Source organism: Micromys minutus (assembly GCF_963924665.1).
Source record: "Micromys minutus genome assembly, chromosome: 6".
NCBI lineage: Eukaryota > Metazoa > Chordata > Mammalia > Rodentia > Muridae > Micromys > Micromys minutus.
In genome coordinates, this window is record NC_137975.1 from 65,229,361 (window position 1) to 65,249,296 (window position 19,936).

Genomic DNA, 19,936 nt, shown 5'->3' on the forward strand with positions numbered 1-19,936 from the left:
GGACAGGTGGGGGACAGGTGGGGAACAGGTGGGGAGACAGGTGGGGGACAGGTGGGGAACATGTGGGGAGACAGGTGGGGGGACAGGTGGGGAACAGGTGGGGAGACAGGTGGGGGGACAGGTGGGTAACAGGTAGAGGGACAGGTGGGGGGCAGGTGGGGTGTGAATGGGCACTCAAGTGAGTGGGGCAGTCTCCCTGAGAGGCAGCTGAGAGGCAAGTAGCAGACAGCAGGGTGGGGATGGGGACTCGGGGGCACCAGTGAGCATGGAGACAAACAGAGTGGGCCTCTAGCTCTGGGTCAGTGGCCACATCTATATTAGGGAGCCTAAGGCACTAGATGTCCCAGACACATTAGTGACAAGATCACAGGATGAAAGAAGGTTAAGCTCATATCTTTCTAGAGAATGGGGGGAAGGGGAGACCATGACCCAAAGCAGGAGTAAGGAAAGAGTCCAGCTGACAGTCTTGAAGGGAAGAGAAATGTCCTGAGGAGGCTAGCCTGCTCTTCGCTGTGGGCACTCGGACTGACAGACATTGGCAGACCTGCCAGATAGCTATCAGGCCACAGGAGAGAATTTGTTTATCATTTTAGGTGTTTCTACCTCTTAATAAAGTTAATATTTTATCCCAAAGGGAGACAGAAAATGTCTCCGGGCTATTGTTGAAAGCGATTTAAAAGAAAAAAGAAAAGAGGTCAGGTACTCGGAGCCATTCCAATACCATGTTTCTTGGATGTTTTAGGAACACAAAGTACGTGTGACTCTCTTCCTGCCCTCACTAGGGATGGGTGGCCTAACAGCCAGCTCCTGATGAGAAAGAGCTTTGTCACTGACACTGATGGACAGCGGGAATGTGCCTCTGAGCCCTGTACTCTAACAGCCCTAGACTCTATTAGCCTTTGGCATGGAGACATAAAGACCACAGACAACAGAGTGGGTGAGGCAGACAGACGGAACCAAAGCAGGGAATGTGCTGGTCTGAAGCTCAGTATGAATTCCAAACTCTGGTAGGGTGCCACCAACCTCCATCTTGTTCTGGATCCAGGGCCCAATGGCATTGGCCTGGGCAGCAAACTGGCGCCGCAGACGCTCGTTAGCATGTTGGCGAGCCAGCTCCTCCTGCAGGGACTGATCCCGGACGGGCACCAGCTGCTTCACCTGTCAGAACCCGAGGACAGCAGGGTGAAAGGCCGTCTCTGGCCGTGGGACAGGGTCACCATCAGATGTTTAGCCACTGGGGTTTGCAGAGGGAGGAGGGGACAAGAGGAAAGACAAGGACAGAGGCTCGGGGAACAGAGGGGAATGAGAGTCCCACTCAAGGAATTAGTTCTGACTGTCACCTTATTACATCAAGTGACCTCTGAAAGGGCAGCTTAGTCAAGGGATTTAAGGGTCGATCCAGGGGCCATTTCTCTATTAGGACTTCTCTTCCTGCAGCACCAAGCCCATGGGGCTGGGACCACAGCGCAGAATCATGAGCTTGGATGTGGGGAAGACTGGCATCTTTATTTTCATGCTCCCTGATGAAAAGTTAGCGTTTCCTTCATCTATGGAGCGGGTATCAGGATTGAGTAGCACCCATGATTGTCACACAGCCACCAGGCATTTCCACGCCAGCTGAGCCCCTGCAACTATCAAGAGACTATCACACACACGCTCAGGTCTATGTCAAAATCATAGGGTTGCTGTTAGGTCCACTTTTAAATGTGTTTGTTCATAAAGAGGCAGGGCATGTACTTTAACATATCCTGACTTTATCTGGTAGTGGAGTTAAACTCTAAGCCTATTCCAACCCCCCCTTTTTTTTTCACTCTGTAATGTGAATCATGACCTGGGTTAGCCTTAAACTTGATCGGTTGCCAGGGTGACCTTGAAATTTTGATCTCCTGCCTCCCAAACAGGACTGCCTGGCTTTTTAAAGTTTATTTTGTTTTCTTCCTCTCTCTCTCTCTCTCTCTCTCTCTCTCTCTCTCTCTTTCTCTCTCTGTGTGTGTGTGTGTGTGTGTGTGTGTGTGTGAGTGTGTGTGTGTGTGTGTGTGTGTGCATGATCAGGAAGATAGAGCATTCATATGCAAACCAGGGGACAACTAACTGTGTGCTTTGTTCTCTCCTATCTCTGAGCAGGTCCTGTGTATTGAACTGAGGTCCCCAGACTTAACACAGCAAGTGCCTTCACCCACTGAGGAGCCATCTCAGGCCAGGATTTAAAAGTGTTTCCCTGAAAGTATTAATTTCATAATCAATATTTATGTTGCCAGAATGTTTAACACTTTCTTTAAGGGAAATAACTTTTATTGTTTTTCCTCAGGGATCACGGAGGTTGCCAAACAGCACTTCCATTCAGTACATCTATAAAACCTGGAAGGGAGGGAAGTCTGAGGGTGATGCTGGATTAGGTCATCCTCCATCCTAAAGTCTTCTTTCCTCCCACGTAAACCTTCCCTCATCCCATCCCGAACGCATGGCTGCTCATCTTGCCCGCGCTCACCCCCACACGGCCAGCAGCTGCCCACCTTGTCCCGCGCGCTCACCCCCACACGGCCAGCAGCTGCCCACCTTGTCCCGCGCTCACCCCCACACGGCCAGCAGCTGCCCACCTTGTCCCGCGCTCACCCCCACACGGCCAGCAGCTGCCCACCTTGTCCCGCGCTCACCCCCACACGGCCAGCAGCTGCCCACCTTGTCCCGCGCTCACCCCCACACGGCCAGCAGCTGCCCACCTTGTCCCGCGCTCACCCCCACACGGCCAGCAGCTGCCCACCTTGTCTCCCGCGCTCAACCCCACACAGCCAGCAGCTGCCCACCTTGTCCCGCGTGCTCACCCCCACACGGCCAGCAGCTGCCCACCTTGTCTCGCGCGCTCACCCCCACACGGCCAGCAGCTGCCCACCTTGTCCCACTTGTTACGTAGCTCGTCCATGGTGACGGTGCTGTAGGGGTTGCTGGAGCTGATGCGGATGCTGTAGCTCTGGATCACCTTCTCCACCTCGTTCTGGATGGCCAGGATGGACTGCCGCTCCCCATCAGCCTCGGGCAGCGTGGCCTTGAATTGCTCATGCGCAGTGATCAGACTCTAAGGTAGGGGGCAGAGCAGAGAACCAATCCAACTGGGGTTTAACTTTAGGCAGGATCTCGAGTAGCCAGACTGGCTTCGAACTTTCTATGCAATCACGTGCTACCCCAAACTCCCGATTCTCCTTCTCCAGTACCAGGTTCTGGGATTGCAGGCATGGAACACCACACCCAGACTGTTAGTGCAAATGCTGTGTGTTCACATGTGTGTACATGTATCTAGAGGCTAGAGGCCCATCTTGGTTTTGTAGACAGGGGCTTTCGTTGGCCTGGCTGCGCTCTCATTAGGCTAGTCTGGCTGGCCAGCTAGTCCTAGTCTGGGATTACAAGCATATACTTTCATGCCCAATGGTTTTTGGTTTTGCTTTAATGTAGATTTTTGGGGATTGAACTTATGACTTTGTACCCACAAGGCAACACTTTATTGACTAAACCCAGGCCTCATGACATATCAATTTTATTGCAAAAAATATATATATATATTTTCTTTATAATCTGTTGTAGCTCACATTCACCATAAATGGATTATGAATAAACAGGGTTCTGGAAACTTGACAGTAACTTTTCTCCCTAACACTAAAGCCAGCAAGTCTTACTTATAGACTTATTTAAAAGTTGTGAAGAATGGAGGGAAGCAGGGTGCCATCTTGAAGTTGCTTTTGTATGGGTGTTTTCCTATGTGCTTACATACATGTTCATGTTCACGGGAGCCAGAGGTCAACATCAAGTGTCTCCCTCGATCTGGGACCTTATTTTCCTTTTAGAAAGTGCATTTTACATGTGTGTCTCTGTGTGTGTATGTGTATATATGCCTGTGTGTTTGTGCACGTGCATGTGTGTTCATGCATGACATAGAATATCATGTGGGGGTCAGAGGACAACTGTCAGTTCTATCTTTCTACCTCCTGGATTCTGGTGACTGAACTCAGGTCGGCGGGACTGGGGGCAAGTCCCCTTTAGGGGAGCCATCTTACCAGCCCAGCACCTTAGGTCTTATACTCATATTCAGCCGTACACATATACACATATGAAAACAGAAGAGGGGCCATTTGAGGAAAGGAAGGAAACTGGCAGATGTGGGGATAAGAGAGGGTGACGCAGAATGAAAACTTGGGTACAAGATACCCTTGAACCAAAAGCATTCCTTCATACAGCAAATCCACGCTAACAGGGGAAGGGAGAGCTGGAACCCCTCACCTGGATCTCCTCAATGCTGTGGACGATGAACATGTCCTGCAGGTCCTCCATGGCGCCCTCCATCCAGTTGTTGAAGGGCGCGGCCCGCTTGGCAAACTCCAGGTGCAGTTGGTCAATTGTTTCTAGCAACTTCTCAGTTCTCTGAAGAGTGAACAGAAGCAAGTGTTATCGCAGATTAAATACGCTTAAAAAAAAAAAAAAAAAAAAAAAAAAACCCAAGATGTGCAAACATGTAAACTATGTATCAGAAAAGTATTATTTATCCTAGCCGCTGCTGGAAAGATGGTGAGCCCCGCTGGTCTCTGAGAGACTTTGTGTGTTTGCTTACTTTCGGTGCTGGGGATGGAACCCATGGCCTCAGTTATGAAAGTGCCCCACCACTGAGCACAATCCCTTGGGAGCCTTTTGAATTAAAGAAAAACTTAATTCAACCTCAAATTTAAAGTATCTGTGGTGCTCCCCTTGAAAATTCACAGATAGACAACTTCTTTCAGCTACAGCAATTATTTTTATTTGTTGAGAAAGTCTCATGTGTCCCAGGTTTGTCCAAACCTTCTTCTTTTTTGGGGGGCGGGAGGAGTCTCACTTAGCCTTGGCTGTCCTGGAACTCACTATGTAGACCAGGCTGCCTCAAAGTAGACCACTTGCCTCTGCCTCCCATGTGCTAGGATTAAAGCATTGTGCAGAGATACCCAGCTCTGCCTTGAACTTTCTATACAGATAAGGATAACTTTGAACTTCTGATCCTTCCACCTCTACCTCCTGAGTCTCCTTTAGTCACTGATGACCACAGCGCAATTTTATGAGATTCCAGGAAGTGAACCTAGGCCCTGTGTGTACGAGACAAACACTTCACTAACCTAGCATTTTTTTTTCCCTTCCATATCCGTGGTCATTTCCCAAGTACACACTTCAAGTTGGGCCTGATACCCTGAGTCGGCTTTCGGCGCAGAAGAACTTTAGTGGGGTAGAGAGATGGCTGGGTGGTTAAGAGTTCAGACTGTTCTTCCAGAGGTCCTGAGCTTGATTCCCAACACACACTTGATGGCTCACAACCACCTGTAACTCCAGTTCCCGGAGATATGATGCCTCCTTTTGCTCTGCAAAAGTGCCAGGTACGCAGTCATACGTGCAGGCAAAACGCTCGTCTTTCAAATATTTCAAAAGGACTTTTGGGGAATTTACCGTGATTGCTACCTAACAAATAGGGCTCAGACCATGATCCCCGAAACATTTTAAAAGTGAAAAGTGTGTTTTCGCTGCTGACTTGTTACAGTCCAAAGCTGCCAGGCTCCCTTGGTCCTGTGACTCCCACAGTCTTCTATTTACTAGATGTTTGGTTGTCTCCACATGAGGTCATGGAGAAACACAATTAACACCACTGACTTAATTATGGAGTCCCTAGCAGGAGTCTTCCAGGCAAGAAAGCTGCAAGGTCTTCACCTCCAAGGCCTCCCTCCTCTTCTGGGTGAGCGTCCCCAATCTATCCCACTGGTCACAAATTTTCTGGCACCGATCATTAACGTTCACAGCATCGTGATAATCCAGTTCACTATGAAAGAGCAAGGGGAAAAAAAAAAAGATGAATTCTTCTGGATGCTGGGAGGGAAATGGATGTAAGCTGGAAATAAGCAGGGAAGAGGGGTGTGTGTGTGTGTGTGTGTGTGTGTGTGTGTGTGTGTGTGTATGTGTGTGTACAAGCGTGCTCGTGGCTATAGAGGTCAGAAGAGGATAATGGAGCCCATGCTGGGGTTATAGGCAGCTGTGAGCTGCCTGGCATAGATTCTGGGAACTGAACCTGTGCCCTCGGCAAGGGCATGAAGCACTCTGAGCCTCCGAGTCATCGCTCCGGAATCTGTGTCAGAGTCTTCAACGTGGGTTCTGGGTGATCAAACTTATGTCCTCAACTGGCAGCCATCTACCAATCTCCCATCATCTGGTCCCTAACCCTATACCTTTTTTTTTTTTTAAGACCCAATAGAAAGCTGGTAGGAAGGCTAGGGAGATGGCTCAACCACTAAGGGAACCTGCCACCAAGTTTGACAGCATGAATTCAGTCCCTAATGCTGTCTTCTGACCTCCACAGATATGCTAACGTCATTACTAGTTGACCCAGACAAGGGGATCCCTGGGGCTCACTTGGCAGTCGGCATAGCTGAATCATGCAAGCTCTTGCCCATCAGAAAGTTCTATGTTTAAAAAAATGTGAAGAGTGGCCCACTGAAAACATTTGAGACTGGCCTCTGATCTCTGACCTCGGGTCTCCACATCACTTCAGGGATTCCCAATCCCTAATCCCCCACATACACTCAATACAAAGGTCACAGAAAACTGGTCGGGCATTTCAGGGTTTCCTGAATTGTCCCCACTGGAAATATTATCACTTGGAATAAATTATAAGAGTTAATACAAATCCTGTGAGTCAACAGTTTTCAAAACAGCACTGTCTTCTCGCTGCCTCTGGCGAGCTTTCTCTTCCTGTGTCCTCCGGGGCCTCCTGAGAGCTTGGGTTTTAAATGGAAACAACACAGAAAGCCAACCATTTGACCTAGGTGGCTGGAACATTCAAATGAGTCATAGGGAAGGAGGTGTCCACTTGCAGGGTTCTGTGTCCTTGCCTTTTCTAGAAGGACATGCAGCTTGCTGCCTATTGAGTGACCAGTCCGGGAGGGAGCTGTGACATTATCCAACCATGGACAGACTTCTAAAACTGGGCAGGCCGGATCTCTTCCGTTTAAGGACAATGACCCTTTGGACGGTTGCATGTCTCCAGTGTGGCAGAAAGAACAAAACGAAACAAAAAGCTCGAGGGAAACTTAAGCTCATCTCAGGGATAAATGTCTGAGTCCTACTTAAAAAGCAACCACCCTTCCAGGCTAAGAGGAGAGCAGGAGCTGTGGAGGTCAGAAGACACTTGCAGGAGGCTTCTTTGAAAACAGCCTGAGATGAGAGAACTTTCCGGAAGCGCCCTGCTCCCCCTAAAAACCACTTCCTTGAGGCTTCTGTTTTATCTATTTATTAATTTATAAATGTGTATGTGCACTGCCCTTCTACTTTTTCTGTTTTCATATACCCGCTGGTGTTTACTGACTTCACTGTTTCTTTTGCTGAGCAGAGAAAACATATCTGCTTGTCATCTGAGTGTTCTTCCAGAACACTCTGATAGGGACAGAAGCTCCCTGTCACCTCATTAGAGCTTGTCCAGTCCTTAAGAGCAGCCACCAGCCATCCCCGGACATACACTTTTCATGTAACTAAAGCTGACTTAGATCTTATGTCTCCTTTGAGTATAAACCGAAAACCAAACCCGGCCACTGCCCTGAGCAGCTATACTTCGCTGACATAAAATGGCGAGACAGATCTTTAGCATGTGAACATTAAAGAGATAAGTCTTCCCCAGAAATTTCTGGATGTTCACATCTGATATGGCCCTTGTGGCCCCATGTTTGGATGCCTGGTCCCTGGCTAGTTGCATGAATTTGAAAAGAGTGGAACACTGTGGCAGAAGCAATCACAAAGGGTCAGACTCAACTCTTGTTCTACTCTGGGTATGTTGGCTATGGTGCCTTTAACATACTTGGCCCATGGGAAGTGGCCCTACTAGGGGGTGTGGCCTTGTTGGAATAGGTGTGGGTGGCCTTGTTGGAGGAAGTGTGTCACTGACTAGGTGGGCTTTGAGGTCAGCTCTGCCCAGTGTGGAACAGAGCCTCCTCCAGGTTGCCTACAGGAAACAGTCCCTTTCTGCTTCCTGCCAAATCAAGATGTAGAGCTCTCAGCTCCTCCAGCACCGTGTCTGCCTGCACCCTGCCTTGCTTCCTGTCATGATGATAATGGACTAAACCTGTGAAGCTGTAATCTGGCCCCAGTGAAATGTTCACCTTTACATGAGTTGCCTTGGTCATAGTGTCCCTTCACAGCAATGAAACCCTAAGTCGCTGCCTAGTATTATGTCAACTTGACACAACCTAGGGACAACTAAGAGGAAAGAACAACCTTAATTCAATAAAGGGCTCCATAAGACGGTCTGTGGGCAAGCCTGTAGGACATTTTTATTTTCTTTAGTTCTTGTTTGTTTTGTTGTTGATTTTCTGAGATAGGTGTGTGAGTGTGTGTGTGTGTGTGTGTGTGTGTGTGTGTGTGTGTGTGGCTGTCCTGGAACTTATTCTGTAGATCAAGCTAGCCTCAAACTAAGGGATCCACCTGCCCCTGCCTCTAGAATGAGGGGATTAAAGGTGAGCAGCACTACTGCCCAGCTGCATTTTCTTGATTAATAATTAATGTGGGGGGGCCAGCCCGTTGTAGGTGGTGATTCTGGGATACATAAAACAAAACAAAATAAAATCTGAGGGGCTGAAGAGATGGCTTAGCCGTTAAGAGCACTTGTCACTTTTACAAAGGACGTAGTTCGAATCCCAGCACCCACATGGTGGTTTACAACCATTCCTGACTCCGGTTTCCAGGGATCTTCTGCTCTTTGTGGTTACCAAGCATGCAAGTAGTACACATGCATACATACACACACACACAAAACACTCACACGTAAAAGAGAAGGCCATCCTAAAAAGAAATTTAAACGGAAGGAAACGAACTGAGCAAGCCAGGAGGAGCAGAGCAGTAGGCAGCACTCCGCTGCCTCAGTTCCTGTCTCCACGTTTCTCCCCTGCTTAAGTTTCTGCCCTTCATGATGGCCCGTTATTTCAGGGCATGTGATGGGGACACAGTAGCGAAAATAAACTGTTTCCTTCCCAAGTTGTGTTCATCACAGCAATAGAAACTTTTAAGACACTAGCTCTCTCTGATTCCTGGTCTTCTCTTGTCCTGACTGACTGAAACCCTCATGAAACCGTGAACAAAAATCTACTTTTCCCCTCAAGATGTTTCTGTCAGGTATTCTGGCAACATAAATAAAAAAATAACTAAGGAGTGGGAAATATAGCACCCCAGATAAAAAGCATTAGCTATGCAAGTCTGACAATCCAAGTTTGATCCCTGGAATCCACATTTAAAAAAAAAAAATCAAATGGCACACGCCTGTAATCTCAGAACTCATAGCATGGGGGGAGGCCGAGACAGGAGGTCAACCTAAAAGCCTGGAGCACACAGACAACAGCAGAATCGGGACCCCCACCTGGGCAGAAAGGGAAGCAAAAACAGCTTTCAAGAGCCCCCTTCTGATCTTACACACTCAATGGTACACATATGTATGTCCTCCCATCCCAGACTATGATTTTTTTACTTATTATTTTTAAAAATATCTCAGCATTCAGGACACAGAGGCAGGAAGATGTCTGTGAGTATGAAGCCAGCCTGGTCTACACAGAGTTCTAGGACAGCCAGGACTACACAGAGAGACCCTATCTCCAAAGTGACTGAATAAAGCAAGAACTCTCTGTGTTCCTAGGGTTCCCCCATTTCCCCTGATTCTTACACAACTGTTCCATGTACACCTGTGCTTGGGGAGTTAGGACTTCTATGACTATTTTTATACTTCTGTGAACTGCCTAAAAACTCTGACTTATTTTTAGGCTGAGCAGGAAGGAAAAGAATGATAACAGCAGTCAGATGAACACAACCTAAGTCTCATGCATGGCTACATTAAAACTCAGCAGGTGGAGCGATCAGCACCAAAGCTGCTTGGAATAACAGTCATAATAATACCAAATTGCTTAAAGCTTATGGGCAGCAGTTAGACTGCTCCAAATTGGGCTGGAGAGATGGCTCAGTGGTTAGCAGCACTGACTGCTCTTCCAGAGGTCCTGAGTTCAAGTCCCAGCAACCACATGGTGGCTCACAACCATATATAATGAGATCTGATGCCCTCTTCTGGTGTGTCTGAAGACAGCTACAGTTACTGTATATATAATAAATACATCTTAAAAAACAAAAAAAGACTGCTCCAAATTACTCATGAGAACCATTACTGTACACTAAATACTTTGAGTCCTTTGCAGACCACTCATCTTATTGGTGAGTGGCTGTTAATTAGCAAAGAGCCCACATTCAAGATGCATAAGACCACGAGGCTGGAAAAGACGAAGGATTTATATGGGCCAGCCTGAGAGCCGGCATTTTACAAAGCCCTACCTGTTAATTAAGGGGTTCGTGCTTCCTCAAAAGTGAGGAACTGGGGACTAAGGTATTGAAGTACTTTTTAATTACTTTGTTTTTAATTGTTAAGTGATAAGCAATAAACCTGCAGATACGGAGCCAGAAAGATGGCTCAGCAGTTAAGAGCTCTGGTTCTTCCTTCAGAAGCTGTGTTCGTTTCCCAGAACCCAGACTCTCACGACCCTCAGGAACCCCAGTTCCAGGAGCTCTGAAACTCTTTTCTGCCCTCCACACACACTGTACACATCCCGAGAATCACAGGTAGAAAGCAGAGGCAGAAACCAGCTAAACAACGATCAACTTCAGCACCAGGACATCTGTTCCCACAGAACAAAACTCAGAAAAGTGAAGCAGCCTTTGGGGCTGAGGTAGCAGTGACTTCTCTTTGGCCTTTCTCTCTTCAGGAGAGAGGCCCTGCGTCCTCCTGCAGCCTGAGGTCTTGGCCCCCACACTGGTACCTCAGTCCCTTGGAAGCAGAATGGTTTATGTGGGGTCAGGTATGAAGGATGAGAGATCCTAACTGCCCTGGCACACAGCAAGACTGAACCTGTTTAGACATTTCTAGACACCCAAATCATGATCCCCTAGGGGCTCCAGCCTGACCCGTCGAACTCAGCAGTGAAGAGTTCCTGTTCTCCGGAGACCCTGCAGAGTGCCCATAGCCCAACACGGTCTTCAGCCGGGGTACCAGCACGCACTTGAGCTCCTGTGCGATGGCTGCGATCTGTTCCACACGGTCCTGGTGTGCGGCCAGGTCACTCTCAAAGGCCTCGTGCTTCCGAAGCAGGGCTCGAACTTCCGTCAGAGACGCAGACTCATAGTCCTTCTGCAGCAAGATCTGTTCTTTGCCTGCAACGGGGATGGCCAGCAAGCTCTGTTAGGCTGAGACAGCAGGAGTAAAGGTTCAAGACCAGCCTGGGCAACTCTGTGAGACTTTGTCTCAAAATGAAAAGGAAAATAGAAGACCGAATCTCAGTGGTAGAGGGCTTGCCTAGGATGTACAAAGACAAGTGATGCCTCAATAAATTGATCAATATGATCAATTAAATAAACATGGAATCTCAAAGTCACACAGCAGCTACCCCACACCAGCATGTGCTCAGAGAACACTGGGATTCTTTAAGGGAGAACCACAGTATAAGCAGCACCCAACCCTTCCAGATGCTTCCAGAGGAGGTGTCCAGAAAGAAAGGTGATGGGAGAAACATGCATTTTACACAGTATATTCTGTATCATTCTGAGTCGCAAGTGTCTACCTTCCCATCGTCACACCCATTTCAGTTGGAAATCATTCCCATCCATGAGACACAGGAAATGGCTGAATTCTAAGCCTAGCTGGGCATGGTGGTACACACCTGTAATCCCAGCACCCAGGAGGCTGAGACAAAAGAATTGTGAATTCAGGTTGAATATCGGTGACATAGCAGGACTCTGTCACAAAACAATTGCCTGTCAGAAGGTTCCTCTTGCACTCTGCTTTGTGTTTGAGAGCAATAACTCTGGGACAAAATGGGACCTAATCTCTGCTTGCTCTGATTCTAAACATTAGACATTTCCCTCTTGGAACCACCACTAATTCTTCCATAAGTTTTTCTTTATTACTTGTTTGTCTGGTCGAGGGCTCTCTCATGCACACTGGCCTTGAACTTAGTACTTAGCTCAGGATAACCTTGAATTTCTGATCCTTCTGCCTCTGCAGCTCTGGTGCTGAGATTATACGAATGAACTACCATATCCAGTCCATGCCATACTGGGGATAGAAACCAGGGTTTTGCTGGTGCATGTTAAGCCTGCATCCCACCAACTAAGCCACATTCCCAGTTCTCTCTAAAAGTATTTCTTAAATCTCGATACTGCTGCGATGGGTATCCAGATCCACATTTACGCTCCTGGCTAGTGGCTTAACTCTGTAAAGCTGAAAATGGAAAGCAAATGTCCATATGTCAAAGATGGTAACACTGAAGCTAGGGTGTGTCAGATGGGCGACGGTTACAGTGTATCCATTCTTTTTCTCTCCTTTTCCTTACATTTGTTTATTTATTTAATTTAATTTTTTCTTTATATGGTTTATTTATTTTATTTTATTTTTTCTTTCTATGAGTACACTGTAGATGTTTTTAGACAGACCAGAAGAGGGCATCTGATCCCATTACAGATGGTTGTGAGCCACCATGTGGTTGCTGGGAATTGAGCTCAGGACCTCTGGAAGAGCAGTCAGTGCTCTTAACCACTGAGCCATCTCTCCTGCCCCAGTGTATCCATTCTTTGTTGTTTGTTTTTAAAGTTATTTTTTAATTACATGTACAGGTATGTATGTGCCTGTGTGTGGGGTGTGTGCATGTATGTGCAGGTGCCTGTGGATGCCAGAAAAGGGCATCAGATCCCCTAAAACTGGACTCACGAGGGTTATGAGCTACCTGATTTGGGTGCTAGAAACAGAACTCTGGTCCCCTGCCACAATGCCTGGCTGTTATTGGGAACTAGACCTGATTTTATAGTCTTTGAATTCAATGAGTAGTCTAGACTCAGCTGGAAATCTTGATGGTCTTCCTGACTCAGCCTACCAAGTGCTAGAATTAAAGGGATATACACCACCCACCCTATCACAATTCACATGGATTATTCTCTCTCTCTCTCTCTCTCTCTCTCTCTCTCTCTCTCTCTCTCTCACACACACACACACACACACACACACACACACACACGGTGTGTGCGTGAGGGGCATGTGCATACCACATTGCATATATGGAGGACAGAGGACAATCTTCAGGAGTTGGTTCAAACTCAGGGTGTCAGGCTTGGCAGTGAGCATCTTTATCCACGGAGCCATCTCACTGGCACACAGCCTAGATGCTGTAAGATCTGAACTGGCTTCTCATGTCCTTACCATAAGCCCATGTCTCATGCGTGGAGGCCTTCTGCCTGAACTTCTCAGCCAAGTGTTCCAAGCGCTCCAGTCGTCGAATCTCATTCAATAGCCATTCTTCATAGCCCTTCTCGGCCTGCTCCAACCTCTGCCAGGCACCAGCAATGTCCTGAGGCGTGAAAGACATTGGAGAGCGCAGGCATGACATGTGCGCTTCTAGGTCCCACTAATCCTTCATCGTGGTTGTCCTCTGGTTCAGCTTCCCCCCTGCCGATTCTGTACAACTAACCAGCCTACCAAATCACCACAGTGGCCCTTTCAAATTAGCACAGCTTTTCTCGGCAGCCTTGAAGACATCTCCAGATGTAGATCAGGTTAGACAAGGTGGGAAGGGCAGCTGGTAACGGCAGGGAGGGGAGTACACAGGGAAAAGCTGGCATTGTAAATCATAAAGAAATCTCAGCAAGGTCAAGACCACAGCTCTGCAAGCGGAGGAAGTGGCCTCCCACAGAGCCTTTGCTGAAAGCCTGTGGGGCACCATCTCACAATACACTACACCAAGAACTACAAAATGTAAGGGAGTAGAGGATCAGTAACGAAGCCAGCCAGGTAGCCAGGTACGGGGGCGCTCACTGATATTCCCAGGGGCTCAGGAGGCTGAGCTAGAAAGAATGCAAGTTTGAGTCCAGCTTGGTCAACTTAATGAATTTAAGGGCAGCCTGGATGCTTAGTAAGACTATTTCTCAAAAGAAAAAAAAATGGAAAAACAGCGGGGAGGTAGCTAAGTGGTGGGAAACTTTTCTGATGTGTGCAAAGTCCTGGGGTCCAGCCCCCCCAATCTCTCAACCCAGAAAAATGGAGTGGTTACAGGGTCATTCGTGACTGTTCACTAACAGTCACATTCAGGAATCAGAGGCCTCCTCAGCAGACCACAGGGAATGGGGACAATGGGGGCCGCAGTCACTCACCGACACCATCTTGCCCTCCGAGGGCATGAAGGCCGGTCGGTTGCTGATCCGCAGCTTGGTCTGCAGCGTGTTGAAGTTGATCTCCAGCTGGCACTTCTCCTGCACCTTGGGGGGTTTGTGCTTACGGCGGTAATCCCGGAAGTCCTCCAGCTTCTTCTGCATGGCCTGCATGGTCTTTTCCGGTGTCCGGTTCTCCAGCCAGGGGATTGTGCGCCGAATCCATTCCAACAGCTGTTTTTCAAACATGAAAGCGGGGCTGAAGACACTATCTAACTGTTTCCAGGTCAACAACAAAGGGGCCCGATGACTGGAGTCAGTTTCCCTAACACTCCCAGGTGACCGAACATGGTAACAACTGTGCTGACTTAAGGTGGGGACAGCAGCTCTGTGCATGGTGAAAGGATGACGGTGTCCACCCAGGGCCACAGGGACCACCCCAAGGAGACCACACACAGGTTTAACTCAAACTTCAGGTCAGCACACGGAATCGTGTTTGACAAAAATGTGACATTTACAAGAAACGCAACAACCAGACATTGCAGACAAATGCTGGATGAAGCCTCCAAATTCTAAAAGGAAAAATAAATTTAAAATAATAATAATAAAATAAGAAGAAGAAGGATGGAGTTTATGCACTCAGCAAAGAACTGGGTCAAATGTCAAATGTTTCGTAAGCTCTGATCTAAAGAATTGTACTATAAGCCTGGGTCAGACTCTGGGCCAGGGTAGGCTTTATCATCTAGTTTTTATGCAACTCCACAGGCAGTGGCTGAAATCCTAGTGAATTCCCCAAATCTAATGTCTGCCTGTCTCCTGAGTCAGTATCCAGGTCTCAGAGATGACCTGTTAGACATCTAGCCACTTAATCTACTCTTTTAGTTTGTAATTTGTTTTAAATTTTTGCTCTTTATTTTTTGTATATGGGCATTTTGCCTGAATGTCTATCTGTGCACTGTGTGCATAAAGTGACTTTAGAGACCAGAAGAAGGCGGCAGGTCCTCCTGGAGCTGGAGTTACAGACAGTTGTTAACCATCATGCGGGTGCTGGGACTCAAACCCAGGTCCTGAGGAAAACCAGACTCATAACTGCTGAGGCTCTCTCGGCCCTCTCTCCAGCTCCCCTTTTATCTACTCTTATGTCTTCGGATCCCTTGGGAAACTGGGATGAAAACCAGTTTCAATGATGGTGACTCCACTGTCAGCATTGAATGGGAGTGTCCCTCAGAGGCCCATGTGTCTGAACACTTGCTCACCAATTGGTGGCGCTGTCTGAAGAAGCTATGGAACCTTTGAAAGAAACAACTCATTGGAAGAACGAAGTTGCTAGAAGCAGGCCCTGTGGATTTTGTAGCCTGGCCCTGGTTCCTATGCTTCCTCTCTGCTTCTTGACTGTGGATGCAGCGTGACCAACTGGACTCAGGATTCTGTTGTCTTATTCTTTGCCATAATGGACCATATCCCCTTGGAACTGTGAGCTAGAATAAATCATTTCTCCTGCAAGTAGCTTTTGTAAGTTTTTTCTATCACAGCAATGAGAATGAAAACTAAGTTTAGGACAAATAAGAAAATTCCTGACAATTAGCCATCTTTCCATGATGAATAGACTTCCCTATTAAAGTCTAAGTCTCCTTAACGCCAACAAATAAGATTTTTTTTTTTTTTTTTTTTTTTGGTGCAGCAACAGTAACAATTACAAAAGAAAGAGTGGTAGGGAGTTGAACAACTAAAGTTCCCCATATCAGCAGCATGAAGTATGTAGCTGGGATGATTTATGTCACCCATGCTGATCATGTTCATAGCTCAGAGCAAATATTGGTTACATTGAGTCAACACAAAAATTATTTTGTCTTGCATCTATTCTCTTTTAACCCTTTAAACTACTTTTAACATCTATTTTATGTTATCTGGTCTTGACTATGGGTCTGTTCTTGAGTTCCATATCAGAGGACACAGCTCTTGGGTCCCTCAGCTGGGCTTGTGTCACAAAAATAATACAGGGTAAGCAGGGTAAGTGACAATGATGGCCTGGTACCCACTGGACTATGATAAGGACAAAAAAAAGAGAAAGAACTGTAAATACATTGCTCAAATCAAGAGTCTGGATGAAAAGTTACAAAAATTTATCCCCAAAGCTCGAAGGGTTTGGAAGGTGAGCTGTCATCCCAGATCCCCTCCTGGTCCTGTGCGTGCGTGCACACAAGAGAACATGTGTTCATGTGTGCACACACATATGCATGCACGCACACACACCACACCTCCTCCTCCCAAAAGGCTATGCAAATTCCTTTCCCATGAGGTCACAATGCTGAACAGGACCCGTGACACAGAGTGCCCTACACAATCTCAGTAGCCCACAAGCTACAAGTTACAAGATTCCGATCTTGCAGGGGCAGAGCTAAGATTAGATCCCCTTCCTACCACATAAACACATGTAGCTTTGAAGTCTTTGCAAAGGCTGTGGTGAGGGCAAGGGGCAGGGACACTGCTACAGAAGAAACAGCCTCTGAGACCAGATCTGTTTTCTGCTCTCTCTCTCTCTCTCTCTCTGAGACGAAAAGTGCAAAGATAAACGTGGACGGTCTGTTTGCAGTCTCCGCCTCACCCCTGGCTGCAGGTAGACGGACGGAGCTGCCCCCATTTCCTTTACCTCACTCGCTAGCCTCTCATATTCTTCCATCAGCCTCTCATTCTCTTGATTCACAGCAAGAACCTTACATATTCTGTTAGCTGCCGTCTCGGCCTGCAAAACACAATAGGTAAACAGGATGGCTGGGCGACAAGGGTATGAGAGCAAACACACGTAAAGCCGGACATGGAGGAGCAGGGTGGGAAGGAGGAGAGGGTGTGTTGAAGATGGTGCAGTCTAGGTCAGGGTGGGGCAAGATAGAGGGGGATGAATCAGTTCACACCTTTTTTAGTTTTCACACAGACTTACACGGCAGGCTGAATATACTGTAGGGAATAATGGGGAGATATCATTAGTCTATAGTACAGGCTTTATAAAACATCGAGCAAGTTAGTAACAGAAATATGTGGGTCGAGGAAACCAAGATCTCAGGTCCCTGACTGTCCAGCTGAATGCTCCTGAATAGACCCTACAATTATGGGTGGAATGGCCCTGGTCTTCAGACATCAATGCTGCAGAGGTTGGTTCCTGACTGTATCCATGTTTTTAACCTTGAGTCCATGAAAGAACTTTCTAGATGGGAGATTAGAGATGAGTGTGCCTTAAGATGTTGTTTCATTGTTTAATCTACAAGAGGAATCACTGAAGCAATGAATAGTCCTCTGTCATTATCTTGAAGGGAATTTGGGTCATGTGCCTCTTAACACATTCCTGTGATATGCCAAGAAGAGGTATGTGCCTGTTCTCAACCAGAGGTGCCCAACTCATGGCCCAGGTGCCACATCTAACCAGGATAGCAATGACTATATCCCAACACCAACTAGATTATTTGAATTCTTTGGGCTTTTTGGAGGGAGGTGTTTGTTTTGTTTTATTGTTTTTTGGTTGGAGTTTTTTTGGTTTCTTTTTAGACATGGCTTCTTTGTGTAGCCTTGGCTGCCCTGTAACTTTTCCTGTAGACCAGACTGGCCTTGAACTCACAAAGACACGCCTGCTTCTGCAGCCCAAGTACTGGGATTGAAGGTATGGACCACAACCACCAAATTCTTTGTTTTCAGACAGTCTCACTATGTAGTCCTGGCTGGCCTGGAACTCAATATGTAGATCAGGTTGGCCTCAATTTTACTGAAACCTGCCTGCTTCTTTCTCCCAAGATATGAGATTAAAGGAGTATACCCCCATGCCTAACTTTGTTGTTGTTTTTACAATGAGTGCAGTTATATGTGTACAAAGGTACATATGTGGACACCAGGACAATTTGTAGTATCTTCTTAGTTTCTACCATGTGGGTCTTGGGGCTTGAACTCAGGTTCTCAGACTTCGCAGCAAGTACCTTTATTGGCTAAACCATCTCACTTCACTAATCCTACTATTACGTGGTGTGTGTGTGTGTGTGTGTGTGTGTGTGTGTGTGTGTGTGTGACTTGATTACACAGCTCTTGAGGGTGAACTTTGTAGGTGACGATGTCATGTTTCGACGTCAGGCCGAGTAAATGCATGCATGCTTTTGCAACCTCTGGCTTCAGATTGGACACCCCAGTGCAGCCCAAGACAATCCAAACCATGGCCCAGAGAAGCCACTGGACACTTTCCCCAAAGTCTGGCCTCTAAAGCCATAATTCTCCTGATTACCATCATCTCTCAGTGGCGGCCTTTGCAAAGATGGCAGAAAGGGGGCACATTTTGTCCATCAGGCCACAAGGGCTCCCCATGTACAGGGGTGAGCAGCAGAGATGGATGAATCTGCAGAGGGTTCCCTTAGACTGTTCTGAGGCAGGTGAATGCTTCTGAGGTCATAACCCTTTTGTTCCGTTGAGTAAACATGCAGTTAGTCTGGAGTGATGGGGCAACCACCGAGTAAAGGTCATTTTCAGGCTACTGAGAAGAGCAAACATGGCAAAGGCCTTGGTGCCTTCTAGTTGCCTGCCCTTCGCCACTCAATGCATGCAGCACACTCTTCAAGGTGCTCTGTTCCCCAGAACGCACAAACATTTCTAACAGCTCTCTAATGAAATGGAAGAATTATCTCAGGAGGGGAAAAACAGAAAAAACACTTTGGTTATTGTCTAAAGGTTTTGGGGTTAGGTTTTTTTTTTTTTTTTTTTTTTTTTTTTTTTTTTTTTTTTGGTTGTTTTTTGTTTAAATCACTTGCAGTTGGGAACTCGCTGTGTTAGGTCATTATGAAACACTGATATTCCAAGGTCAGATGTGAAGCACACAGACACACGCCCAGAAATGCACACGCGCACACGGAAGAGCAGCGTGGTCCGCTGCGTGCACAAGGGTGGAGTACCTGCTCCGCTCCCGCGAAAGCATGGTAGAAGCAGGAAACGTAAGTCATGATGGCTCTTTCATCGGGTTTGGGAGTGTTGACAATGTCTGAGGGGGGAAAAATAACACGGGACACGGACACACACAGGCGAAGAGGAGAAACCACGGTGAACGGAGGGAGGAACTAATCAGTTTATACCGACCACTTTGTTTCACATTTCATGGGCCCAGGACCCTGAACCTCGGGCAGCCGGACAACACTGACATGATCCCAGGATAGTTATTTTAGAATTATGTTTTTACCCATTTATTCAGTATGTGAGTGTGTGTGCGTTTGTGCATGCACATATATGTGCCACACACACACACATGTTCTATGGAATGCATGTGGAGGTTAGAAGATAATTCCTGAGAATCAGTTCTCTCCTTCCACAGGGTGGAGCCAAGGGATCAAACTCAGGTCATCAGGCTTGCTAGGAAGCCTGAGCCATTATCCCGATGCTCAGCCATCTTGCCAGTCCTAGGAGTAGGCTATTTGAATGGCCCAGCTGAGGGCTTGTGCCCCACCCCCTTCGATGGGCTTTGAAAAGTGTTCATAGCATGTTAACATGAAGAGTCATATCACACGTATATGGATCATTACCCCGTTTTTGTTAGTCTTGTTTGTGATTCTCCCAACTTTGTCTCCAAGGAAGATAGGTTCCGTGGAAAGATGGTAGAGACACAGCCCGGGGTTGTCCTCCCACTTCCCAGCCCCACCCCCACCTGTGTGGAAGCTCTCTGCTCTGGAACCCAGTGAGAGTGGGGTAAAGGTTGTCTTTAACACCT

At 47.2% G+C, this 19,936-nt stretch overlaps 1 protein-coding gene across 1 annotated transcript in view; it reads right to left on the reverse strand.

The window, feature by feature from the left end:
- Nucleotides 1-19,936, reverse strand: part of ACTN2 (actinin alpha 2) — a 68,345-nt gene that overhangs the window by 7,174 nt on the left and 41,235 nt on the right. Inside the window, exons 8-16 of the mRNA XM_080918208.1 lie at nucleotides 19,131-19,216; nucleotides 16,859-16,951; nucleotides 14,212-14,442; nucleotides 13,265-13,412; nucleotides 11,076-11,226; nucleotides 5,713-5,821; nucleotides 4,270-4,410; nucleotides 2,891-3,073; nucleotides 1,024-1,158 (exon numbers count right to left, since the gene is read on the reverse strand). Of these exons, the coding sequence (XP_080774334.1) occupies nucleotides 1,024-1,158; nucleotides 2,891-3,073; nucleotides 4,270-4,410; nucleotides 5,713-5,821; nucleotides 11,076-11,226; nucleotides 13,265-13,412; nucleotides 14,212-14,442; nucleotides 16,859-16,951; nucleotides 19,131-19,216 (1,277 nt within the window). The remainder of the gene's footprint in view (nucleotides 1-1,023; nucleotides 1,159-2,890; nucleotides 3,074-4,269; nucleotides 4,411-5,712; nucleotides 5,822-11,075; nucleotides 11,227-13,264; nucleotides 13,413-14,211; nucleotides 14,443-16,858; nucleotides 16,952-19,130; nucleotides 19,217-19,936) is intronic.